A 27154-nucleotide genomic window follows, 5' to 3' on the forward strand; every position below is an offset into this window, starting at 1 on the left:
ATTCAGAGCTATATGACTAGTGCACACAGTAGGTGTTAATAAATATTTGGTAAATGAATGACTTGCCAGCTGCACATTTCCGAGAAACCAAATAACATCTAAAGTTGTTTCCTCATAAAGTTCCTTTCTTTGGGGTTCCCTGGGTCAGGCAAGGCTCACACAGGCTGCAGTAACTTCCTTCCCACTGCCTGCTTTCTTTGGATCTTGGTATTTCTTTTCCTTGGGGAAAAAGGCTCTTATGACATCATGGCACACTCTCCTGCGCCGCAGTGACATCATTATCCCACTCACTGAATCACAAATCTGTCCCCAAGACGCTTCCTCTTCCCTTAGAAGCCAGGACCGCCACAAACACATCACCACTACAAGATTCCCGCCGGCCCCCGGCCCGTCACGTCACGTCCGCCCGCCCGCGCGGTGATGACGTCACGCCCCAGGACTGGCGTCACGTGCCCCCCCGCGGGGGGCGGGTCTTGAGGGCGGTGCTTCCGGTCGGCGGAGCCTGGCGGCCGGAGCGGTAGCGACGGCTGAGACGCGGGGATGGCGGGCGCCGGGAGCGAAGCCCGGTTTGCCGGGCTGTCGCTGGTGCAGCTCAACGAGCTGCTGGAGGATGAGGTGCAGCTGACGGAGATGGTGCAGAAGATGGAGGAGGTGAGTCGAGCGGGGGCTCGGGGCGGCGGCTGTGGGGCCTCAAGCGGGGTCGCGCCTCGAGCGGTGGCCCTAGGTGGAGGCGACCGCGGTGCCTTAGGTTGTGTGGGGGGACTGGGGAGAGATGGCGGGGAGAGCTTGGGACGGGGTTGGAGAGCCTGGGATCCGCGACGGGTGCTTAGGCAGGAAAGGGGGTCCTGAGATGGGGTTCTGGGGGTGAGGTGACCGAGGCGGCTGAGACGGGAAATGGGTACTGAGACGGGGATTGGGGAGCTGATTGGGGGTCCTGAGGCAAGGTTTGGGGGTTGAGGATCCAAAGCTGGGTATGAAGCAGAGATTAGAGAACCTAGAATGGGGATTTGGGAACTAGAGGGCTACGGCTGAGTCTGGGGAAACGAGGAGGGTATTGGGGGATCTGAGATCGGGTTGGCAGGGGTAGAGGGGACTGTAGGAGGCAAGGATTAGGAGTGACTGAGGGGCCAAGGGCTGGGTCTTGGCAGGGATTGGGGGTGCTTGACGGGAAAGGTCGGAGGCATCCAGGGAAATTGAGGCAGTCATTGGGAGTCTGAGAATAGGTTTTCGCGGCTCAGTGTACTAGCTGGATGTGAATCTTAGGAGAGGACTGAGAGTTGCAAGATGGATTTGGAGGGCTCCGTAGCTGAGTCTGGGAAATGGTTCTGAGAGGGACATTAGGATTTAGGGTTGGGCAGAGGTCCCCGAAGTTTGGAAGCACGAGTCCGTGGACATAGCCAGGGTAAGATTTGAAGAGTCTGTGTGTCTGAGGAGGCCCAGGAGTGCTGGGGGGGTGGGGGCCCTCCAGGGTCTGATTTCACTGGGAAGTGTCCTAGCAGAGTTATCCCAGGTGGTTCTTCTCCCTGGTGTGTGGATGGGTTTAAGAGTGGTAGCAAGATCCCTTTTTCCCTAAGTATTGCCCCCCTTCCTGGAAGAAGGAAATGTGGTATTTCTAGTATGGCTGGCTTTACCCCACAGTGTCGTACTTCTCTGGGACCAAGGAGGGTTCCTGGAGCTGTTTCTGGGAAAAGATGAAATGGGGGTTGGGGGCTGTCTGCCAACCCCCCTTCTTAGATAGTCAAGGGCCTGCCCTGCCTCTGGAAGGCATGTGTCCGCTCCAGTTTCTGGTTATCTTCCTCCATACCTGGCTGTGTGGTTTACTCTCAGTGGTAGCTGACTTCACTCATGCAGATTTGCAGTGTGTGCTTCCTTCTCTCCCTTTCTCCCAACTCTTTTGGACTCCTTCACTGAAAAGTCCGATCTGATGGGTCTGGATCTCCTCCAGACAGTTGGACCCAGGCTGATCCCAGTTCTCCCCAGCCCACCTACCACTCCTACTCCTTTGTTTTTGAAGTCTGAGCAGTCCTACGCCTACAGTGTTGAGTCTCACACCCAGAAGCCCTTGTGGGGGCTTTTGGCTTTCATTCCGAAGAGGGATTGTTCAGCACCCAGCCAGCCCCCTTAAAAGGGAGCTTGTATGGAAGTTGCACATTGAAAATCCCTGGAAAATCCTCAACAGATCATTGTCTGTAGCTACAGAGAGGCCACTGTAGTCAGATGGTATCAGTCTTTCCATTAATACACCCCTTGTATTCACCAGATTTGTAACTTGGCACATGTAACGTTGCTCAGAGATGCAATCTACCCTATTTATGGTCTCCATGTGGCACTTTCCATTTTAGAGGATAATAAGTGACAAATCCATCTTTCTTGACTGAATGAGAGTTTCGTGTCTCCAAGGAAAGAAAATCTTTGCTTAGTTTCTCTGCTTTTCAGTTGTGGGGAGACCTCTTGTTGATTGTCAGCAGGACATCTTCCTAGTTTAATAATAAAATGATAGGTGTATATTTCTAATGTGTAATACCATCTACATGTTATTTTGTCATACATGATGGTTCTGTTTCACTAAGAACAGAGTACTGTAGCTTTATTGGTGGAATATTAATAGAAATAAACTTCTTTTTAGTGGAGGGAAGATTGTGGAAGGAGTCAAGTTAACTCTGTTGACTCTGAGGCTGTTAAGGACAGCCTCACTTGTTTCCTCTACCTGAGAACCTGGAGATTACTATTTAAAGGGAAAGGCAAATTAATCTAGCAGGGTTTTTTTTTTTTTTTTTTTTTTGAGTAACAGTGGACTTCGTACCAGAGTACCCTACAGAAATACTGAGGACTGACAGACTCCACTTGATTGGACCACATAGTTCAAGTTAAATTACTCAGCAGTAGTTTGCTTTTCTGGGTGCAGTGCTATTAAAACAAGGAAACTGAACTTGAAAACCAGTTCACCTTAGGCAGCTCACCTAGCCAGGGTCACACTTTGCAAATTTTGTTGCCCTGATCATGTGTGGTGCATTTCTAAAGGAATGGGTATAACTTGAGCAACCAAAAATTCGGCCATGGTAGTTTCACTCACCTGGTAATATTATGCTTTATTTTATTTTGGGGTGGTTGTGAGACACAATAGAAGAAAATATTTTGTGAACTGTATACTATTGGCCAAATGGAACATTTATGGCGGGGTGTTAAAGAATATTCAGGCTGTAATATCATACACTCCAATCTGAATTTGGCCATTTTGCAGCTGTGTGATTGCAGGCAAGTTACTTCACCTCTCTGAGCAGCTGTTGGAAAAGGATAATATCATAATATCTATTTCATAGAGTTGATATGAGGATAAGGTGGGATAGTGCCTGTTAAGAACATAGCCCAAAGTTAGTGCTTAATAAAGAGCAATTATTAATAATCAGTTGTAGTTTTCTCTTTTTTTAAAAGATTATTGACAGTCATTAATACTAGATCATCCTGACAAGTTAGTAAGGTCTCATTTCAAGAATTTTTTAAAGTAAATTTTGACTTGCTGTTAGCCTAAGAAACATTTTAACGTTCTATGGTCAAAACGATTATGTATCTTAATAGGTCTAGGATGAGATGGTAAATGAAATAAGCCTTTCACAGTGTAGAATCTCTTAACCTGAACTGATGGCTGCTTCTTCCTTTTTTTTTTAATTGGCAGAAGGTAGTGTTTTAAATTATAGAGTAAGGCTTCTTCAAGCCTGAGGGGATATTTTGTGGCGGGCTGGAAAGTGTGGCTAGGTTCTGAAGGCATTCACTGTTAGGTTTAAATGCAGCTGTGCATTATGCTTCACTCACTTTGTTTTAATTGTGGTGTGTGAGTTTTTCACTGCTCAAGATGTTAAAATGTTGGAGCGATAGACAGTCTCATTCCCTGAGCCTCTGTGTTTATCTTTTCCTGTTCCTCCTCTCCATTATGCAGTTCCCTAAATGTAGTTCGAGGGTACTTCACAAAGTTCATGGAAAAAATGGAATGAAATGATAATACGAATCTTGACATGAACTTTTTCAAGACCTCTCTTATATCCTTAGTGATCTTATGCTCTTTTCCTTCTGCTGTGTACTGACATTTCATATGCACACATTTTATTTTTATTTAAAGATATTTTTACATGACAGTGAAATGCGCCTTTCTCTATCTGTCCACATTAACCTCATTGGCTTGCAGGGCACTCCCTTAAAAGGAACTGTTGCTTAGGCGATTAGGCAACTAAACGAGACCTCTTGGGTCACTTCTTCCAGTCCGCTTTCTCAGGAAATGCTGATTAGTTGGTGCTAACTAATAATTCCGCTAAGGTTCAAATTTGGGATCTTTGTTTCTGTGGCAAGTGAAAATGCCCTCATGCCAAAATGCTGAGGGTCCAAAAGACAGATTATTTTGTGGGAAGTATAGAGCTCTGGTCTGGAAGAAGCTGTTTCCCTAGGGCGTGTTTGGGTGTGATTTGTGTGTGCAAATCACATGCAAAGCTACCGCATGAATCATAATGGCTCATTGAGATGTACCGACCTTGCTTTAAATCCAGGGACTGCTTCACGAACACACACTGTGAACACTGGTGGGACTTTGATTTTCAGAAGCTAAGGTTTGAACTCTTTGAGTATATACTACTGGAGTTTGTTTCTTTCCATGTCATACCACCATTATTGTATGTGTAAAGGCTTCAACTTTTAGGTTTAAATCTTCAATTCCATAGACCTATTCCTTTAACTCTTGAGTAAGAAATTACTGTGCTCAGGAATATTTTCTGAAATTCAGCTTTATGTCATTTTATCTTTTTTTTTAAAAAAGGCATCAAAATCTCATGAAAAGAACATAGCTAAGAGTTGTGTGACCTTATTTAAGTTACTTAAACTCTCTGTGCTTCAGTTTCCTAAATTTTCAAGTAAGGATAGTAATAATACCTGCCTATTAGGGTTCTTAGGAGGCTAAATGTCACAACAGCTAAAGACAATACTTAGCACAGAGAAAGTATTCAGTCGAGGCTAGGTCCCTTTCCTTAATGAGAGATTTTCAGAATTGTTAGATTGGCTTAGATGAAATTTGATCCACTTATTTTATTTAATTGCTCTTTGCTTCTTTTGCATTTACTAAAAGTGCATTGGGGGCAGTATAGCACAGAGGTTGGACTCAGAACTCATTTTTGATACCAGCAGTATGACCCTTGGCAAGTATTCAGTCTTTCCAATTGCAGTTTCCTCATTGGAAATAAAGGGGATAATAACAATAACCTACTTCATAGGGTTAATGGGGGGATTAAATAAGTATGTAAGATGCTTAGTATGGTGCCTAGCACAGAGTCAACACTTGATAAATAGTTATTATTGGCAATTATTGCTAAAACTAAAAGACATAGTATCCTTGCAGCTCAAATGGAAGATTCCATTTAAATTCTACAGTTCTTGAACACTTACTGTGTGTAAGGCATTGTAAGGGATAGAAACACAGGAAGGGCATAATCCCTACATTATAATCTGGGAGTAAACCAAGTAAACAAACATCTACAATACAAGAGAGAGTAAGGTATGGAGTTTCAGTTTGGGAAGATGAAAAGAGTTCTGAAGATGGATGGTGATGATGGTGGCACAACATCCTTAATGCACTCTTAAAAATGGTTAAAATGGTAAATTTTATATTATGTATATTTTACCACAATTTTTTAAAAAGAGAGAGATTAAGAAAAAAGCCAGATGCGAATTATAAATGATATTGAAGTCTAGATGAAAGAAGCTCTCTGGCTAGATTAGGTTCTAGTGTAAGAGACTTTGATAGGTGGGTATACTTTAAGAAAATAAATTGTTAGGGCCGGCCCCGTGGCTCACTCAGGAGAGTGCGGCCCTGGGAGAACCAAGGCCGCGGGCTCAGATCCTATATATAGGGATGGCTGGTGCGCTCACTGGCTGAATGTGGTGCGGACCGTATCGTGCCGAGGGTTGCATTCCCCTTACCGGTCAGAAAAAAAAAAAGAAAGAAAGAAAGAAAGAAAATAAATTGTTAAATACAATAGTGCCTACCAGGAGGTATAGAGAATAATATGAAGAACGTCTGTGTACCTGCCACCCAGCTTAGGAAGTAAACACTATTTAACCCGATGGAACCCCCCTCCCCTTGTGCTCTATCCTGTGCATGTTCTTCCTCCACCTCCACCCCCCAGCCACTATCTTGAATTAGGTATTTATTTCTCCAAGCAAGAGTTTGATGGGACAAAATGGGGGATCAGGAAGAAGTGACAATGTGAGCACAGGCACGGAGGCAGGAAAGCAAGAGGCACCTGTATTACTGTTGAGTTAGCATCTACTTTGGCCAGAAAGGATTCGCTTATGTGTAGGGAAATGGCAAGAAAAAAGTCTGGCGAGGATGGAGTGCCAGGGCGTGCACTCCGTGGCAGTTAATTTGGTAGCAGGGAGCTTCTGTGACCTTTTTTTTTTTTCCAGTGACCATTTTGGAGCAGAGAAGCAATAGGATCAGAGGTACACTATAGGAAGATTAATCTGTCACACAGTGTGGACACTGGATTGGTGTGGGGAGATTCAGGAAGAAGAGGTTGGAGGCAGAAACAGAAGTGCGGGTTAAGGAGAAATTAGGGTTTCAGCTAGGGTTCTGAAGAGGAGATGCGGACCTCTTTCTCCCCAACCCCCTCTCCTGCCCACCTGGAGACCTCATCAGCTTTCCCTTCCAAACTGCTCTCCCCACCCCCTCCATCACAGACACATGGTCCCTGAGCCTCTTTGTATACCTCTTGTGTGGCACTTGATACATTTTGTAAGTCACTTCCCTGTGTCCCTGACTAGCCTGGGGGCTCTGTTTTATCACATTTATCTTTGCGCCCTTGGCACCCAGCACAGTGCCTGGCACTAGGATGTACCCAGTTAGTATTGCTGAGTGTGTGAAGATAACTGGGCTTCGAGTGAAAGTGAGTAGGAGAGTGGGCCAGAGTGAGGGGGGGGGCGTGGTGGACATGAGGATGGGGGTTGAGACTTTGTTAGACTAAGTGTGAGGGACAGACAGGGCACTGACAAGATACTGTCTGGCAGGCAGTTGCAAGTGTGGTTCTGGAGATCAAGGGAATGGCCTACTTGGAGATACAAATCTGAGCCAACTTCCTCCAAGTGCTTGTTGAAATTAAAGAGAATATGAAAGTTTGAAAGGCCATCAGGAGTAATTACTGGGTTGGGGACAGGAAAGAGGTGCCACCTAAGGAAAGGGAGAAAAAGTCTGATGACCATATTTTATAGACAAGTTGACATCCTGTTATAGTGCTTGTAACTATATCAGACTGGCTGAAAGTGGAACCCAGAAGTGGACCAAACTGAACCTCATTCATCATATGCAGAATGGATGTGCTTTTGAGCTAGGAAATGCCAACCTTGTTGCTTATTTGGCCTTTATAATAGTATTTGTTACAGAATGTTGCTATTGAGATTCATGCCAGGTACACAGTGCAAGGTTATCTATGAAGACCTGTGTGTCAGCCACTGTTCATGGAGGTAATCACTGGTGCTCAGAACATGCTGAGACAAGAGTTGTAGTCCCTCAGCTCTGTGGGCTTTCAGATTCCATCATTATTCAGGAAGACTATCTTAACCAATGGTGCAAAGGCAGAGGAAAGTTTTTTGTAGAATTTCTTCATAGGAAAGAATGAAAGTAGAGAGATGGATTTAGCTTTGTTGTCTCTAGGTTGCATTACACTGCGTCAAGGGACAGCTTTTTAAAGTATTTCTCATGGAATTGTGAGGAATATTATTCATTACAATGTTAAAGAGTTTATGTGAAAAGCAGATATTTGAGTAATTTGTTATATTTCAAGCCGTATCTTAGTTAATGTTTGTTTTAAATGAAACCTTTTATTATCTCCAAGATTAACTAATGGCTCCTTGAGGTTATATTCATATGTGGAGCCTAGTGCCTAGGATGGTGGAAGAACTTAGTGAATGTAATTAACTAGCAGCTTTCCTTAATGTGCACACAGCCAACGTCAAGGAAGTTTGTTCATGTACCCAACATTTATGGAGCACCAATTGCGTACCACTTTGGGGACGTGAAACTAGTAAGCCACATAGTTTTCATCTTTTAGGAACCCGCAGGTATACAAAAATGTTTCATAAGACACTGTACATGTGAAACAGTAGGAATACCTACACGTCCTAGTTGAAGGGAGTCCCAACAAGCCTTTCAGGAATTGAGGAGGTCAGCAGGGAGTGTTTCTGGAGGAGATGAATGACTCATGAACTGTGATTCAGAGGATGAGTTAGTTAACCAGGTAATGAGGGAGAAGGGATCCCAGGCATGGGGGTGGGCAGCAGGAATAAAAGCACAGAGGAAAGAAGCCAGGAAGAGTGTGTGTGCTATTACAAGCATTGCTGGAGGGACCAGGGCAGGGCATATAGGGGGACGAGGCCAGAGAGGCAGACAGAGACCAGATGGCCTCATTTGCTGCGTTAAGGAGCTTGTCTTGATCCTCTAGTCAGAAGGAGCCGTTGGAGGTTTTAAGCCAGGGAATGTTAAGGTTGGTCACACTTGCCATTTATGTAGATGAGTCTGGCAGCCAGGGGGAGGATGGATTTGAGGGGATAGAACTAGAAAGCAGGGAGATCAGGTAGGAGGCTGAAAGATGATTGATAAAAATGATACTTGGGCAGCCAAAATAACTGACGTTGATAGTGTGCTCTGGACTCATAGCAGAGCACATAGAGCACACAGTTTGGATAATCGTAGACTTGGTCATTTGATTTATGTCAGTGGAGCTAGTAACTTTATCAAGAAATAAATGACAGAAAGAGGAGGCAAAAGTTATAGAAGCTGCACAGAAATTGGAAAGTCAGCCATTAAGCATGGTGGTTAAGACAGGATTTATGATCTGGGTTGCCAGAAAACTTTGGGGCAAGTACTTAACCTTCCTAAATGTCAATTTCCTCATTTTTAAAATGAGAGTATTAATACCATCTTTATTGAGTTATTCTGGGGATTAAATAAGATAATGTTTGTAAACTGTTTAACACCATGCCTGACAATAAGAACCCAATAAATGGAAGCCATTGCTGTTGTTACTACCGTGGTTTGGGGCCATTTGATTTAGGGTGGTGTTTCTCTTAGAACCCTAATGCTGTAGATGTTAATGATGATTACATTAAAGAGTTCTATGGTAAATAAATTAGGGAAACCAGTGAGTCAAAAAGAAGTTTCTTTCGTTCTACTCTTTCTTTCTGCTTGGTTGCGTGGTGAAGCTCTAGAGGGGCATAAGTGTAGTTTTTCTCCAACTTTTACTTGAACGCAGAATTCTTTGTGGAGAACTTCATGGGGCAGGGTCTCTGGGGCATATTTTGGCAAATGCTTATTTAGAGTATAAGTGTATCCATCTGCTTCCATAGCCCAAGGGAATGACAACGCAGTAGTTACTTGATATTCATAATGATGATTCTGTATCATCAAGGAAAGGCTACCTTAGTTTCATGTACTCTATTTAAGAAGGCAGGGAAGTGTATGGTATTTTTATTTCTGACCCCAACTGATCAAACCTTTAAAAGTGATATTTTTTACATGTTTATTATAGAAAATTTGGAAAATAGAGAAAACTCTAAAGAAGAAAAATATAATCACAAATACCACCACCCAGAGAGAAAAACTTAACAAAACACTTGATGCTTTCTTTCTGCATTTTACCCCATTGGGATGATTCTATATAGAGAGTTTTTGTTTGTTTTTAACGTCAAGGTATACTGTGGGCCTTTTCTTATTTTTTATCAGAATATTCTTACAAGGAAACTTTTTTTTCCTGCTTGAGAGCTTCAAACAAGACATGATTTTTAACAGCTACATATTTCATCATGTGGATATGTCATAATTTATGTAACCACTCCCTTATTATTGGATGTTCAAGTGCTTTTTTTTTTTTTTTTTTTTTTTTTTGCTGTAAGTTAAGATGCCACTAACATCTTTGAAATCTGTTAAAAATAAATCTGTTAAAGTGATCAGCATTTAACATTTTTTTAAAAATGAGTAAGTCTTAAGTCTTTAGGCAGTTCTTTTAGGTAGAACATCTGAGTTGCTGCATCAAATGTAATTATATAGTTTTTTTGTTATGAAATTAAGTAGAATAATATAGAGTAACCGATTCTCCTTTGACTAATCCCTTTCTCTCCTTATGGACTGAAAAATAAACCTCATCATTAGAATAGCGTTTTCTTCTTATACTGAATAGCAAATGAGTAATCGTAGTCAGGTGAGTAAATTTTATCTCTTAAACTGAATTCTGAGTCAGGTGTTGAAAGTTCATGTCATGATATATTTTAACTGTAAAAGCAAAATTGTCAAAAGATACAGTCTTAATAAACATAAATCCAGTATCCACCTGGATAGGCATTTTCTTTTTTGCACCTATGTAAAGACTAGTCAGAAAAATTCTCATACGTGAATTTTTTGAAATTGTGGTTAATAGGAAATAGAGAACAGGGGTAAAAAACAAACAAAAAAACCCCACCACTTAAGCTCTTACTAAACAAATGAGTGCTTTGGTTGTTGGTCCTGGCCTGAAACCACTAATAAAATCAGAGTTTAGAAATTCTGTCTTCCATCGGCTGCTTTTTTGGGGAGGGTGGGGTGAAGAAGAGGGCCTTGTTTTGTTTTTTTTTGTTTTTTGGGTTTTTTTGGCTGGCCAGTTTGGGGAACGGGTCTTGATTTTAAAATTACAGTAGAAGCTATTAATTGAGTTCACTCCGCTTAACTAAGTGTTGCAGTAGTTGTGTACTCCTTTCCCCTCCAAGAAATATAGTGACTGATGCCCTCCCTGTCTCCCATGGTCACGATTAGGTGGCTGGGCATTTCCACTCCCACATTGAACTTAAACATATTTACTGAAGGTCAAATAAGTTGGCTCCCAGACCTGTTCATTCTGGTTTTGTTATTGTAATTATGTGATTTCATTAAATACTGTGGCAACCAATGAATAGTGAGTGAAAAGGGAAAGTTTTTTCTATGAAAACTGTAAACTAGGTGCTTTGGAAAGAGTTAATATAAGTTAATTCACTAGAAAAAAAACTTGGTGGTGAATTAGGTGAGGATTAGATTGGGGAAAAATTAAAGAATTCCAGAAAGATTCCGCTCCCATATTGCTTGTCCAGTGTCTAAGTTCTCACTCCGTATGTAAGGATGTGGTTTGAGCTAGTGGACCCACTCTCTGAAGAAAAGACTTTTTACCTTAAGTGGGCAAATGGATGCATGTTATATTTTTTAAATGTTTGGCATGAGTGCTCATGAGTGTGTGCGCTTTAACCAAACTGCTCAGTTAACCAGCCCCTAACTGGTTCTTATGATGTGGGGTGGAGGGCTTCTGTGTAGATTCCTTGGCCTCAACTGCTGAGATTCTGATTCAGTAGATCTATGGTGGGGCCACATGTGACAACCCCCTTGCTTTTAGGACACTGGGGACAAAGATAGTTAATATTGTAGTCAGTGTGGGCGTCCCATCCTGTGTTCTGATCCTTACTTCCCTCCTCTACCCAGAGTCCCCAGTTGTTATAAGGCCGATGATACTAGTAAAGTAGCATTTTATAGCATGTGCCAGTTATCAGAACCGTTCACACCTTATTCTGTTTCTTTACTATTGACATTTTTATCCAAATAATAAATCCAGGAAGCAGGGAGTGTTTGTATTTTTCCTCTGAATATTAGGAAATAAGTCTTCTAGAAGAAACAAAACCAAACCCCAGTATGCTATGCCTGGCAGAACTAGAAAACTGTCAAATTTTGTGTCCATGAGTCCACTTCATTTCTTCTCTAGGACTACTCCATTTATTTTCCATCTGAGCTTTTTACATTTCTGTGATCAGTTGCACTTAAAGTGAATGACATACTAATTTTTAGATGTAAGCCAGCTCTGTGTGGAAGGGATTGTTTGAGTCTAGATCCCATTGCCTGCTACTCTGAGGGAAGCAAGTTTCATCTCAACAAGAAGGGTTTTGATGTCTTCGATCAAAAATAGTTATCTTTATTAAGGTAATAGCTAGAAGTTATATTTCTGTTTGTTGAGTGGGTTGTTTTGGTGGAACATTTGATAAGCAGCTGGTAAATTTCCATCCTGAGTAGGCTGTAGCCTTGGAGATGGTTTCACACAGCCCTCAGGATTGTTGTATTTTAGGACAGTTTCATAATGTTCTACAGTTCTTTAACTGTATTTTTGTATTTTCAGTTCTTTAATCTTATCAACATGTTAAGCAGTCCCACTCCACAACTCTTAGGGTTGTTCAGTAGAACTGAAGGAAGATGTGAATTGAGTTAAGCCACATTAGTTTGTGTTTACAGTACATCTCTGGGGTATTGTAGGCTTAGGTCACAGGCTTCACCCAAATGTCTGAATTCAGTTGGAGACTGGTGAAATTAGTTCATCATTGTCAAGATCTGGTCACTGAATGGAAGATGAATTTGGGCTTCCTAATAGCCTAACCTTTAATATAAAGCCCAAACTCAAATTGCATGTGACTTTGATGAAATTTACCTTGAAATTAACTGGTGAGATAAATCAAGTGTAATACAGTAAAAGGAGATGTGATTAACCTGGCTAAATGGATGCCAACTTTATCACCTAATCCATAAACCTGCTATATTTAAGGTCTTAGTGCAATCTAAACTTTCCTACTAGTAGAAAAGTACAAAAGCTAAGATTTGTTTCATTCTTAGTCTTTGTATTATAGTAACTTTGAATTTAATTTTATCTGGAGAGGAAGAGATCAAAATCAAAATGAATTTCTCACTAAAAGGAACCAGTATTCCTTTGAGAAGGGCCAGCCCAGGTAGGGGACAGCAAATGCACAGGATTAGTTGGAGACATCTTGTTTACTGGAGAGCAGGACAGTGGTGATGTCAACCTGAGGTACCAGGCCAAAGGGTCTCCCACTGGCCGGGGTTGGCAGTTTGAGCATCAGAAAGATTAAAGACTGCATCTGATTGAAACACATCAAAAGTAAAAATCCATTACTTAGTAACAATACCCCGAAAAAGCTTATTGGTCTTTTTTGGAGGTTACTCAGACATTACACTAACTCAGTCTTCCAAAAGTTAGTTTTCAACAGGAAAAAACCAAGCATTTATCCGCTTTTCCTATGTAAACTATTTTAAGTATTCAACTAAGTGAGGCAAAAAGCTGTTTCTAGAAGAATTCAAGCCAACACGTGCAGAAGATGATATTAAGGAATTATTGTTAATTTTAGTAAGTGTGATTATGGCATTGTAGTTAGGGTTAAAACGTTTTTACCCATTAGAAATATGTGTGTTAAAGTTTTTAAGGGTGAATGAGATGATACGTGAGATTTGCTCTGAGATACTTAAAAAAAAAAGTGGAGAATGTAGATGAAACAAGATCAGCAAATATTGCTAATTGTTGAACCTGGGAGAAGGTTACAAATGGTTTCATCATACCCATCTCTCTACTTTTGCTTTGTGTCTGAATAAAAAGTTAAGTACAAGGTATAAACAAGATTAAAATTTAGGTGATTATTGGAAATTGGAAATAGATGATAGTAAACTAGTGGATTTTTATTTGATTCCATGGAATAATCATTAGAACACACACTTGGAGGCAGAATATCCTATTACTAAATATTGTAGCTCTGGAGTGAGTTAGTGGCAGTTGTAACTTTGGCGGGTCACTCAGCCTCCCTAAGATTGTATTTCCTTTCTCCTGAGTAAAATGGGGACAAATTTGTCTCACTCTCACAGAGGATGAAATAGAGACAATGGCATGAAGAGAAGGTGGTACACAATGCAGTAAGCATGCAGTAAGTGCTCAATAAATGTTCATAAATATTGTTGAAATGTGGAAGATGCTGACAAGAGTGAAGTTTTCAGATCATCACCAGTAACTTGCCTTACTTAAATCTTTAAAAATCACATGTTTTGATTTCCTCCCTTTTTCTCTGTTTTACCTTGAATTTGAAGAACAGGTGCAGTCTGTGTGGGGCTGCACCACAAAGTGAGTGGCGCCCCCTTGAGTTGGGCAGTGTGCAACTGGCAGAGCCTTATGTACATGGATGGTCTTGACCATGAGACTCTGACGGTCTAGACTGCCCTCGGATCGTTGTCTCACAAGAGCCTGGCACATAGAGGTGCTTCCTTTTTCTTGAATGAATGAGTGAATGAACAAATGAACCAACCACTGTGTTGGAGCATATTGTTGTGGCTGTGATGAGCTATAGTCAAAGTACAGAAGCTTGGCTTCAAGGCTGTCATCATAATTACGTTACTCTCTCATTCTGATATGCTTTCTAAGTGGGAGAGGGCTGAATTTCAGCTGAAGAGAAGGGAATTACAGAAAGCCAACTTGTGTCTGATGTGTTTCCTCATGTGTTGCATGTCTCATGTTTGCTGTGATAATGGGTAGCTTTGCTTTAGAGCAGTCACTCATAAACTTATTATTTTTTTCCCCTTTACATTTCTCTGCCAAGCCATTATCACTGCTGTGGTAAACTAGGAGTGTAAGTAGTTTCATAGTCAGCAACTGGTTGTTTGTAGTAATAATCATTAATCTATGATGTTACTACTTAAAAATCTATAGTAAACATTTAAAGAAGCTAATCTTCTGAATAGCAAGATTTTAAAAGTAACTGACAGATAGTGGCCTGAGGCCCCAACCATCAACATTCTTAGGGATGAAACTGAACAGGTATTTAGTGATGTACCTATATTGACCTGGGCACTGTGCTAGGTTCTGGGCACGGAGGAATGAATAAGACACAGTTCTGCTCTTAAAAGGCTTAATGTCCTCGTCAAAAGGGTAGGCATGAACTCAAATGTCATTTCACTTCATCAGGAAAACTGTTCCATTTATATCAGTCAGACTATAACAAGACATGAGGACATTCAGTTTGGGGGATTTGAGAGGAGTTTAATAAAGGGATTCTTTACGAGGACAACGTAGAGACTCCTCCAAGGGCTGGTGCAGGATTGGCAATAATCACACACTTCTCACCTCCAGGTCTGAGGGACAGGGCGGGGAGCGGAGAACCCAGAGAGGGAGAGAGGGCTGCTGTGGATGGAGGGAGGGGACCTGGGGAACAACCCCCAGCCCCACTTCACTCTCTTCCTACCCTCCATCCCCATTGTTGAATCCAACCAGAACCAGAAAAGGCAAGTGGCCAGTTGAAATGGTCAGTATAGTTCAGCCAGTTGGCCCCTGGGCACAGAGCAGAACGAAGAGTGGATCTCAAGGACAGACGGCGACTCCAGCACTGTACTAGTTTCCTATGGCTGCTGTAACAAATTAACACAAACTGCATGGTTTAAAACAACAAAAGTTTATTTGTCACAGTGCTGGAGGTCAGAAGTCCGAAACCATGCTCCCTCTGGAGGCTGTACGGGAGAAACCGTTCCTTGCTTCCTCCAGCTTCTGGTGGGTGTTGGCTTCCTTGGCTTGTGGTCACATTAGTTCAGTCTTTGCCCCCCTCTTCACACGGCTTTTTCTTTTGCGTTTTGTCTTCTCCTCTGTGTCTCTTTTAAGGACTCTTGTCATTGGATTTAGGGCCACCCAGATAATCAAGAATGATGCCTAAAAAAACCTTTTTGGATGAATGAATAAATAGATGAACGAACAAGCACAGAAGACCTCCCAAACAAATAGAGTAAAACCAGAGGTGAGCTCTGTGAATATGAGACACCCTTGAGTGGAACACTTTCAGTGGGTGGATTGTGTGGTGTGAGAATTACATCCCAGTAAAGGAGAGCCTCAGAGAGGGCCCAGTGGTGAGGGTCTGGCATTCTGTGGGGCTGGGGGAAGTTTAGAATGACAGAGTCATTGTCAGGGCCTGGAGTAGGATAGGGTTTGCAACAGAGATTTGGGCTGGAGGGCATTACAAGCTGAGTAGCCAGGGGAGCAAAGTCCTGGGGGAAAGAGCATTTTATCTAACAGGCGTGGATCTTCTGCTTGTTGTTTGCTCGTCAAGTAAAATATGATTGATTGTTCCCTTTGTATGAATACTTGTCCTTCTGAGAATGGTGGTAGGTGAGAAGGGCATACCTCTGTTTTTATCTTAAGTGACCCAGACTAAATTCCAAGTACTCACTGGATTTTGAGCATTTAAAGGACCCAATACTATTAAGAATTTCCATTCATTTGTTTAAATTTGCTATCATAATTCAATAATGTCATTTACTTTGTTATGATAAAGATTATATTATGGTGTTAAGGGGGAATAAGAGACCTCTATTGAGTATTTTTCCATGAAAAAGATTTAGCTTGGAAATGTGGATGGGTTTGTCTTAGTGTTTACGAAGGCACAATCATAATTATAGATGAAGGAGCCAGATTCTGGCCAGCTTGAATCTGAATTTCACATTGTAGAAGTGTCTAGTTTGGAAAGCATCCACTGGAAACCCAAACCCTTAACCCAGCACTGGCCAGCAGGGCTGCAGACACTCTCCTGTCCCTGTCCCTGTCTCTGTGTGCCTCTCATTTGTAACCATTGCATGTACAAAAATGTTTGTCTGTTTTCTTTCTTACAGACTTTATTTTCTACCATACTCCCCCAAACAAAATAAATAATGACATTTACATTTGAGATAGAATGTGTGTTCTGAGAGAACTAAGCACCCCAAGAGAAAAGGATCTCCACGTTTCTACCTGGATTAGTATATGTGATACCTTTTTTTTTTTTTTTTTTTTTCCATTTTTAAAACAAAGGCAGTTTATTTTCCTAGTACCTCTGCCCTTCTGATTGTACTAATATCTAACAGGTTTTGGGGGGGGGGGTTAAATTAAAAACAATGACTTTTTCTGTAAAGTTATATGTGCTTGTTATAATGAATCAAACATTATTATAGTTAAAAGCAGAATCAGGAAAGTAAAAAAGTCACACCATTCAGGGGTTGTTGTTGTTAACTTTAGATGAACATCCTTCTAGACAGCTCTCTGTGCTTACAGATAGATAGATGGGCAGAAACAACTTTATACAAGTGGGATCCTACTATAAATGCTATCATGCATTTTATTTTTCTTTGATCATAAGAAAAGGAAACTGAAGTGAAACTGAGTACATTTATAAAAATACTTCTTCACTGCAGAGAGATTATTTCCTGAAAAGATTATTCTATGGTTAAGAAAAAGGATCATGAGAAATATCAAGAGGTTGGCAGTATTGTTTTCAATATCACATTTCTTTTGGCATCCACCATGAAGATAAGAACATTAGCAACTCATGACTTTTTTTTTTTAGTTCGATGGTTCCTAAAATGCCTCTCTTAAGTGTTCTCAGATTTACCTCTGGTCACAAGCATCGAGGCTGAATTGGTCTGAGAGGGGTGGAGATTCGGGCTGTGCGTCACCCACCGTGGCTGTCCTTGGGCCTTGCTGAGTGGGCCATGAAGGGGTGCCCAGTCCTGTCCCTGCCAGCCTCCCTGTGCTTTGTAAATGATCAAGGCTGAATGATTCTTCTCCATTTTCCTCATCTGGAACAACAGGAAGGAACACTGAGGAGGAAAGAGTCTTTTTCTACATCTAAGGTAGCATCAAAGGAGCGTTCTGGGGGCTATGAGTATTGGACGAACTTTATCAGATGCTTAAGAAAAGGAAAGAAGACCTCCCACCTTCACCACACGCATCCTGGTCATTGTCCACCTGGAGGGTGCTTTGGGGATGCTCTGGGTGGCAATTTAGAATTTACCAGTATTTATTTATGTAAAAATATCTGAATACCCAAAGGATATAAAAAGTTACAGTCAGTTTAATGGTCATCAGTTGGAGTTTTATTTGGCCTCTTTTGCTGGCTGGCCACTTTGGCTTTATGCGTCCTGTACAAATGAATTGCCTTTTGATTATAGCTGTGTTTCCTTGTGTTCCTCTTTGCTAGGACTTTCTACTATGTGAGACAACTGATTTTGATTTGACTCATACGCTATGGAAATAAGATTTTTTTTGTAGATTCATTTTATGGTGAAAGTGAAGCAGTGGTCTTCACCTTAGCTGATATTGGAATCACCTGGGAGCTTTGAAAGACGTATCCATGCCTGGGCCCCTCCTAGAGAGTTTGGTTCATAAGGGGATTGGTCTGGGCATTGGGATTTTTGACAGTGCTCCCTGCCCCTTAATAGGTGATTTTAATGTACAGCTGAAGTTCAGAACTGTTGCTGTAAAGTAATATTTAACAGCATGCTAGAATTTAAGTGCTTAGTTGAATGTCACTGCCTTTCCAGTGGTCACCTTAGGAGACCTGCACTTACTGTACTGCCTTTGCTTAGGACTTTTGGGGAAATTCTGCCTTTGGTATTAGTCTATGACCCAGTATGAGATCCCTACACAGACTCATTCTCAAGTGACTTTATTAAGGAAGCCTGTCTATTGCATAAAGGATTTGGGGCACCTATTACTTGACAAACGCAGCTCTCTTTTTTTTTACTCCGCATTTTGTTACCCTCCTTATTTGCCAGACTTGACCTTGAGTGACTTTTGGCTTTTTGGAGGTGGGGGGACTGTCACATTCATTCACCAGATCTTTACTGAGTGGCTGATATGTGCTAGTTGCTTGGCATGCCAAAGACAACAAGTATATGGTTTGTATTCCTCTGGCGGCGGGGGGGGGGGGGCGCAGGGCGGTGGACAGTGAGCAAAAAAACAAATTTAACACTCACTGATGGCAGTTAGTGCCAGGAAGGAAATAGGTGCTGTGACAGAGGGCGGCTGCCAGTTTAGAGAGGACTGTCAGGAAGACTTTTGTGAGGAAGAGCCAAAGGGAAGACCAGAACCAAGCACCTAAGGCCTGAGTACTCCGAACTGACTGTGAAGGGGTGAGTGGGGACCAGGTCATGCAGGGACTCACAGATCGGGGTCTGGTGAGTTTGGTTCCATTTACACTGACTCAGTTGGAGAATAGAAGCACTCCCATTCCTCTGAATTCTCCACGCCTCACTGAGGGCCTGGCAGATGATAGTTGCTCAGTAAGTCACTGAACGCAGGATTGGTTGAAGTCAGGATGACGGAGTGCACAGAGCAGTGGGTCTGGGAGCAGGAGCCCTCATCCTGGTCCTTCCTTCTCATCCATGGCATGAGACCCACAGGAGGGACAGATCTCAGCAGCGGTCTGTTTGTAATTAAACTTTATTTTGAGTTAATTGTAGATTCACATGTAGTGGAAAGAAAGAAGTAACACAGAGAGATCCTGTGTCCCCTTCACCCAGCGAAATTCTAGTACACTTTCACAAACCAGGATACTGACACTGCACCATCAGGGTACAGAACATCAGAACATTTCCATCACCATGAGGGTCCCTTATATTGCCCTTCTGTTATCACACCCACTCACTCCCTCCCCCGCAACCTGCTCCCACTACTCTGTTCTCCATTTTTGTAATTTTGTTATGTCAAGAATGTTGTATACATGGAATCATGGAGTATACGGCCCTTTGGATTTGGCTTTTTTCACTCTGTAATTTCCTGGAGATTTATCCACATTGTTGCACATATCAATAGTTCTTTTTTATTGCTGAGTAGTATTTCATGGTATGGGTGTACCACAGTTTAACCATTCACCCACTGAAAGACACATGGGTTGCTTCAAGATTTTGGTTATTACAAATAAAGCTGCTCTGAACATTCATGTGCAGGTTTTTGTGTGAATATAAGTTTCATTTCTCTGGATAAATTGCCCAGGAGTACAATTTCTGGGTCATATCATGTGGTAGCTACCTGTTCAGTTTTTATGAGTAAGTGCCAAACTGTTTCCCAGAGTGGCTATACAATAGCTTATTTTTGTTTGTTCTTTTAAGTAGCTGAACAATTGAAGGGAGGACTCTTCTGCAGGAAGGACCTTGGTATATAAAGCCCATGTAGAGCATGCTGCTCTGGTGGAGGCTGGGGCTGGGGCTCTACCTGCTTACCAAGAGCCCAGGTTAAGCTAGGTCTTTCCAGCCCCTAGATTCTCCTTGCTTGCTAAAAGCAGCAGGAAGAGACGAGAGCATTTCTACTACAGTAATTTTAGGGACAGTCCCAGCTTTTATCATATAGTGTTGAACTAGAGGCTTAATTTTCCATCGTAATTTCAATCCTTTCATTTTAAGCTGAGCTTAATCTTAGAGCCCTTGGACCCAGCCCTTGTGTGTCTGAGAGATACAGACCATGTGTCTGCTAAGTAGAGCCCTTCTGCTTGGTGGTTAGGGATCTGCTAATTGAGGCATTGATCCAAGGGCTTTTTTCTTTGTTCTCTTCACCAAAGTTTCCACTGTGTGGGGGGTGAGGAGTGGGCGGGTGGGAGGGGTGTGGAGTTGCAGGCACGTGCGTACTGAGAAGTATGATACAAGAACAATAAATGGGTCTGACAATAAATGGGTCTGATAATAAATCGATATGACTGGCAGCACAGCTAGGAATCTATACCTGAATTATACAGAGGAAGGAAGTAGCAGCGAAAATAGACTGGGTGGGGTGGCAGAAAATATTAAGGGGAAAATGAGGTGAATGGGGTGGGGTCGAAGAAGAGCTACTTAAAGAGAAGCATGGGCACATGCTGGGTAAGGAATTTTGTGCTGTTGAAACTTAAAATTCAGAAAGTGAGGTGGCTGTGGTAAGGGAAACAGGTGACGAGTGAATGAGAAGGGAGCTAGGTTAGGGTGTGTTTGTGTTTTGTGTTTTTTTCTTTTAACGTACTTAGGCTAAGTTTCATTGGAAGCATCCTTACCTTTTTCTCAGAAATTCCATTCCCCCTTCTTACCCTAATTAAGAACTGGGCAGCTGGGCTTCTCTATCTACCAAAAAACCTGTCATTGCTTGAAAGGTCAAAGCGAAACCCCCCAACTTTGGGTTAGCTTTGCTAATGGACCAATGGCCAGGAGTTGGGAGAACCCAGAAGAGCTGGCAGTGGCTATGGGAGAGGTGGAAGAACTAAGGTCACTTTAAGCAGTTCATTCCCATGTCTCTCAGGTTTGCTTGTTTGATCTCTAAGCCTGATTATGAAGCCTGAATTGACATCATGCCAACTGGTCCCCCTCTGATAAAGGTCATTCTTTAACTTCCTTGGGAACAGCAGAAACTTGTTCTGAAAAAATCTAGCCCAAATTTTTACAGCTGTTTACTTTTGCAAGCTCAATGGTAGTAGCAAGGAATTCAAGTCACAGCGTAGCCATTGAAGTGAAAGTTTTGCACGGAGTCACAGGACAAAGCCCGTCCTGGAAACGTGTTGGAAAGGAAGTCAGCCTCATTCTTCACCATCGGGGTAGAGCTTCCAAATGAGAAATCAGAGGGGCTGGAGTCTGGGCCAGAGTGGCTGTGCAGCATGTGGTGCCAGCCTGGAGACCAGTGAGAAGGAAGCAGATGCGGCAGGCCTCTGGGGGGGTGGGCATGGGTACCTCCAGGGACTTGCCGGTGACCTAACACACTTTTGGTTCTCATCATCTTGTGTGTTCCTTGCAGACACAGAACGTTCAGCTTAACAAAGAAATGACGCTTGCCAGCAACCGGAGCCTGGCAGAAGGAAACCTTTTGTACCAACCCCAACTGGACACCCTGAAAGCACGTTTGACCCAAAAATACCAGGAACTCCAGGTTCTCTTTGAAGCCTATCAGATAAAGAAGACCAAATTAGGTAACTTTTATAGGGTGATCTTTCGAGAATAAAGAGTTGAAGGAAGGACATGTTTTCAAGCTTTTGCCCTACCAGGAAAGGATTGTTATGGGGATATTTCAGATTAAGACAATGACTCTACTGCAATGAAGAAATAATTTATACATAGAATTGTGTCACCAGTTTAGAAAAGAGACTTAACCACTTTCTAAAGTCAAAACTCCACCATTTACAAACAGCATAGAAAAAAGGCAGTTTTCTGAATTATGATATTCAACAAATGTTTTATCCAGTTTTTGGCCCTCAAAGTTAATGGTGAATTGACTGGAACATTTTATTTTAATGTCACGCTTTAATTTGTAGCCATTATGAACAGACATAGAAATTGAATGTTGTTGAGAATCCTGAGTTCTTTTGGTACCTTTCAAAGGTGTATTTAAATTCAGAGAAATTGGGTTAAAAATCATCCCCTTCAGTGATGTTTACGGTGATAACTGATGCTGTTTGCTACAAACCCCCCCACTGTCTCCATAACTTCAGTAAAAATTTACTATAATTCACCCAAGCAGAACAAAGAAAAGTGGAATGATTGGCAGTATTGCTGCTGAGGATGTGCACCTCATTCATTGCTGGTAGGAGCGTAAATTGGCAAAACCACCTTGGAAAAGTTGTTTGGCAATTCTGCCATTAAGAATATGTTTCTTTCCAGTGGCAGTTCCACTTCTGGACATTTATGTCTATCAGAAGATAGGCACAAGAATGTTCACTGTGGCTTTATTTGTAATAGCTAAACTTGGAAACAATCTAAATATCCATCTACAGAATGATGAGTAAATAAATTGTGATATTTACCCAATGGAATACTATACAGCATTGAAGAGAAATGAATTACCAATACATGCCAGAACGTGATCTCAGAGACATGTTGTTGAGTGAAAGAAGCCAGCACAGAGTACGTACTGTCTGTCTTCACTAATGAAGTTCAAAACCAGGCAGAACTCATCTGTGGTGGTAGAGATCGGCACAGGGATTATTTTGGGGGAATTGCTGGGAGTGAGCATGAGGGAACCCTTTGGAAATGTTCTATATCTTGATCTGGGTGGTGGAAGTTGGGGTTTATATATATGTAAAAATTTGAGTCGTGCACTTAAGATGTGTATACTTGATGTAAGTTATCACTCAGAAATATAAAGCAAATATAAAACATTATGATTACAGTGTTACATTGTATATTTGAAAGCAGACCGCTCTCTGGGGCAGACGATGACACTGGGTGCTCTGGCATGTGATGCTGGTCCCGAGTCCGCCCTGGGCACTTGCCGTGTGCAGTTGTTCCTCATGGATTTTAAGGCCTTTACTTTCAGCTTCCTGGAAAGTCAGCCCTCAGTAGTTGTGACTCTCCTGTTGCCTTTCCAGTTGAAATGCCTCTTTGACTGGGTGGGCAGGCCTTTGGAAGGGCTGTGCCTAGTGCCTTTCACTGCTTCATGTCTCCTGCTTCTTCCAGATAAACAGTCTAGCAGTGCTTCCTTGGAGACCCTGTTAGCACTTCTTCAAGCAGAAGGGGCCAAGATTGAGGAAGACACAGAGGTAAAGCCAGCCAGCCTTGGCAGAATGTCCCAGGGCACAGTTTCTTGGGTCTAGGGTTACTCTGGGCACTTCCTCCAGGGACAGTGAGTGCCACACCTCCACACCCAGGAGATGGCGTCTCCCAGGTGTGCAGGCTGCGTGTGAGCTGGGCGGCCTGGCTTATGGCCTGGGGGAAGTGCCAGGCAGGTCCAGGGAGCAGCAGGGTGGTCAAGTGCAGGCCCAAGTGAGCACCAAATCATTGCTGACCCCATAGGTGCCACAGCTGAGCTGCTGTCAGCTGTGGGCTGTGAGTCAGCTCGTGGCTACAGAGCCTTTCAGACACAGCCAGCTGAATACTTGAGGCTTGAGCCTCATCGGGCAATAAGGAAATGAGTCAGGGGTGAACATTGCATGGTTGGAGCAAGTCACAAGTCACGGTTGGTGGTGTGTTGCCAAGATCAGTCCACAGTGGTCTGATTAGCCATTAGGCTTTGGTGGGGTCCTGATGGGCATGAGCAAGTTTGTACCCTGTTGACCCCATCCAGAGAGCATCTGTCAGTCGGCTTGTGGCCAGGGGGAAAGCAAGGAGGCGTTGGACTCCAGCTGGCTTAATGAGAGAGGCCTGGATCCGGGTCAGTGGTCACCTCTATAGGCCAGGAAACCCAGTAGCTTGGGGCTACCAAGGCACCCCTTCATCTTAAGGCTGACTCTCTTGAGGCTTGCTGCCTGTCTACACTGTGGTTAGAGAAGATGGGGTGGGCAGCAGGCCTGCCTACTTCTCCTTCTGGTGGCTCTGCCTGGTGGCAGCTCCTGCCAAGGTCAGCCCAAGCCCACATACACCTCCAGGGTCTGCAGCGCTGAGTGGGGACAGAAACATAGGCACCTCGGGGTAGTTACCAGGAGAAGGGGGCGAGTGCTGGAGGGAAGCTAGAGTGTTGTCCCTCCTTGTGCCATGAAGAAAGCTTTGTTCTCTCACTGCTGGCCTGTCCCTATAACTTCTCCTGCCTCTTTCAGAACATGGCAGAGAAGTTTCTGGATGGAGAACTGCCTCTGGACTCCTTCATTGATGTCTATCAGAGCAAACGGAAACTGGCCCACATGCGAAGAGTGAAAATTGAAAAGCTCCAGGAGGTGGTGCTGAAGGGGCAGAGACTCTTGCAGGCCCCAGCCCCGCTGCCGCCTAGGGTGCCTGAGCCACTGCCTGCTGCACCCCTACCCTACCCCACCACAGAGGCCAGTGGGGCCCCCTCTGTCGTGCCTCGGCGCATCCCCCCACCACCACCCCCAGTGCCTGCAGGACGCTTAGCCACCCCTTTTACTGCTGCCATGGGCTCAGGACAGGCCATTCCCTACCCAGGATTGCAGTGCCCGCCCCTGCCCCCCCGCATGGGCCTCCCCACTCAGCAAGGATTCTCTGCGCAGTTTGTGTCACCGTACCCACCAGCTCTGCCCCAGAGACCCCCGCCCCGGCTGCCTCCGCACCAGCCAGGCTTCATCCTCCAGTGAGCACCGGCGCCCACTGTCCTGGGAGACTCGCTCTGCTGGATGTGCCAGCTCCTGCACGCAGGAGGCTGCTGTGCCGGGGCTCTGGCGCCCTGGCCGGCGTGTCCATGTGGTTTAGAACTGTAGGTCAGTGGTGAGTAGACATAGAAACCCAGATTTCATGCACCGAGGCGGTGTGTGTACACCAGGTCTCAGCCTGGCCTCCCATGCATCACGCCAGTTGCATTCTTGGTATGATTTCTAAGTATCATAGTGTTGATGAACTTTTGTGTTTCAGAAGATAAAAGGCCTCTCCCCTGTTCCTGTTTAGAATCGTGGTCCTCCCATTGCAGCTTTATTTAATAAGCATGGTTAGTTACATCTGTTTCATTTTCAAGACAGCTCTTGGCCACCAGCCACTACCGCCCTGGTGAGGGATGGTTGGTGTCCACCACCTGAAGGGTGTGCCATGGCAGGGCTGCGTTGCAGCTGTGTTGCTCACTGAATCTGGGGCAGGTTGTCACAGTCTCCCCTCCCCCAACCTGGCTGCTTCACATGCCTCAGAGTCACAAGGAAAGTTTGCACTTGGCCCCCTGCCACGTCGAGGCCAGGAGAGTTGCAGTGCGGGCATGAGGAGACCAGTGTGAGCTGGTCCTGCCACACAGCCTGTGTCCCCAGCTCCTGCTCTCCCTCCTTCGAGCTGGCCTTGAGGGTTTCTATGAAGAAATACTCCTCCAATATTTTTACTACATGTGGAATTTTCCTGTTTTATATTGGGAAAGAAAACATTTTTGACACTCAAGATCATTCAGGGAAACTTTATAAAGTGCAAATATTGTTTTGGGCAGATTGAAATGCAGCTAAAGTGAATGCAGTTTCCTTTCGTGCAAGCAGTGCATGATCACACCTGCAGGCGGCCGTGCTGTGCCTTAGCTTCACCTGGTGCCAGGACTCTGATGCCCGTGAGGGGCCAGCCAGGGCTCTCCTGTGGGGTTCTGGGCTGGGCAGGGCTCCCGGCTGCCCAGCATTCCTGGAAGAGCTTGTCCGAGTTCATTGCTTTGTTAACAGGTGGAAGAGAAGTCCGGCCACCTTGAACCAGGATACTCTTAGCCAATATTTTCTGCCTCCTACTGGCTGGTGGATGGGCCCTAGGGTGGGTGGGCCCAGGGTTGGGCAGTGTTTAAAGAAAGCCACCCCACAGGTGGGGGCAGGGGGCACCACCTCTTCCTTCCCCTCTGGGATCTCATCTGTGTGCGCCACGTGTGCTGAATTCCTTGCCCACTGGGGGGGTGTAGCCCTACTCACCTGTTGACAGAAAAGGGCTATGTGTTCACGGGTGGAACTTCCAGCCCCACCCTCACCCTGACACCTGCGTCAGGTGGCCAGGGCCTGACCCATGACCAGCTTCCAGCTGGCTGCCACCTAGGGTGACAAAATCAAGACAGATCTGAGACACAGGGTCTGTCCCAGTGAGCCACCTGAGAGGCCACCAACCTTTGTCCTCAATTACTGTACACTTGTAGACTTGAACTCTACTGTGTTGTAACTGTTTTTTTTAAGGAAACAAAGCTGTATAGGCTGATCCATTGCCATGCCAATCAGGTGGGCTTGCCATGTTCTGTGAATCTCAAGTGCGCGGTGCCACCCACTCTCTGTATACCTCTGCTGCCAGCCGCTGTTGTGGGTGCCCACAGCCTGGCAGCGGGCCACAGCCAAACGTGAGCTTGGTGTTGATATTGTGAGGGGCCGCCAGGCAGGCCTCGCCATTGCTGTCCAGGGCCACATCTGGCGCTGTGGTTGTAAAGCTGTAGGACCCTTTTTAATAAATAGACAATTATTAATAACAGTCCTGACTTATTTACCTGAGGACGTTCATGTGTTTGGTTCTAGAGTGCCAGTGGTCACATTTTCAGCAGGAAGCTGGTGGGGCATCTGCTCTTGAAGTTAAAAACAAAAGCCACCTGAGACTGAAGGCTCTGCCTGTCGAGGATCTCTGGCACCAACAGCAGGGCCTTTTATCCTTGTTTTTATAAGTGTCTCATAAACAGCACTAACGGGCAGAAAAAAGCATGTTCCTTGTGTGTGTAAGAAAATGCATCTTCAGGATCGCAGCCACGGTGCCGGGTGGGGGTCCAGGGTGGTCTCAGGGCTTGGGCTGTCTCTGGCCTCTGTCCAGTCTCACCACTGTGTGCTGTACAATGGATGGGAACTCTAGCTAGGACGTTCTCTTGTGTTTTCAAATGGTAGCCCTGACATTTTGCTTTGGGGACTTGCTGGCAGGTATCTCCAGGGGGCACAGTGGGGTGCTGCTTCCCTCTTGAGGATGGGTGGGTGCGGGGGTGCCCTGTCCGCCCTGCCTTCTGTGCAGAGTTTATGCCAGTGCCCTTATATGCCCGCCACCCATGACTGAGCTGCGTCTGGACCGCGATGCACCTGCGAGGGCCTGGAACTGGGAGTGCAGCCTTGGGCAAGCTCACGTATTGCTATCTCTAAGCAGGATGCTGTTCCCCGCATGTCACTGTCCTATGAGGACATGAAGAAGATACTTCTGTGGTTTTGCTGT

General features: G+C 44.1%; 1 protein-coding gene across 2 annotated transcripts; it reads left to right on the forward strand.

Annotated features, from left to right (window-relative positions):
• Positions 1–466: 466 nt before the first annotated feature.
• VPS37B (VPS37B subunit of ESCRT-I) lies at positions 467–26437 on the forward strand. 2 transcript variants are annotated; one of them, XM_063086413.1, is made up of 5 exons: positions 574–651; positions 15519–15630; positions 21393–21564; positions 23048–23130; positions 24124–26437. In XM_063086413.1, the coding sequence occupies exons 2-5, from the start codon at positions 15580–15582 to the stop codon at positions 24613–24615; spliced, it is 798 nt and encodes a 265-aa protein (XP_062942483.1). In that variant the 5' UTR covers positions 574–651; positions 15519–15579; the 3' UTR covers positions 24616–26437. The 2 variants fall into 2 exon arrangements, with proteins under 2 accessions (XP_062942482.1, XP_062942483.1); XM_063086412.1 differs by lacking the exon at positions 15519–15630 and having other exon boundaries at positions 467–651.
• The last annotated feature ends 717 nt before the right edge of the window (positions 26438–27154 follow it).

The sequence above is a fragment of the Cynocephalus volans genome, chromosome 2, assembly GCF_027409185.1.
Source record: "Cynocephalus volans isolate mCynVol1 chromosome 2, mCynVol1.pri, whole genome shotgun sequence".
NCBI classification, from domain to species: Eukaryota; Metazoa; Chordata; class Mammalia; order Dermoptera; family Cynocephalidae; genus Cynocephalus; species Cynocephalus volans.

Excerpts from the sequence above, each read along its gene's own strand:
- VPS37B (XM_063086412.1), top strand. The coding sequence starts at position 541 with ATGGCGGGCGCCGGGAGCGAAGCCCGGTTTGCCGGGCTGTCGCTGGTG. Across the intron at positions 652-21,392 it reads TGGTGCAGAAGATGGAGGAG|ACACAGAACGTTCAGCTTAA; the intron begins GTGAGTCGAGCG and ends TGTTCCTTGCAG. Across the intron at positions 21,565-23,047 it reads GATAAAGAAGACCAAATTAG|ATAAACAGTCTAGCAGTGCT; the intron begins GTAACTTTTATA and ends TGCTTCTTCCAG.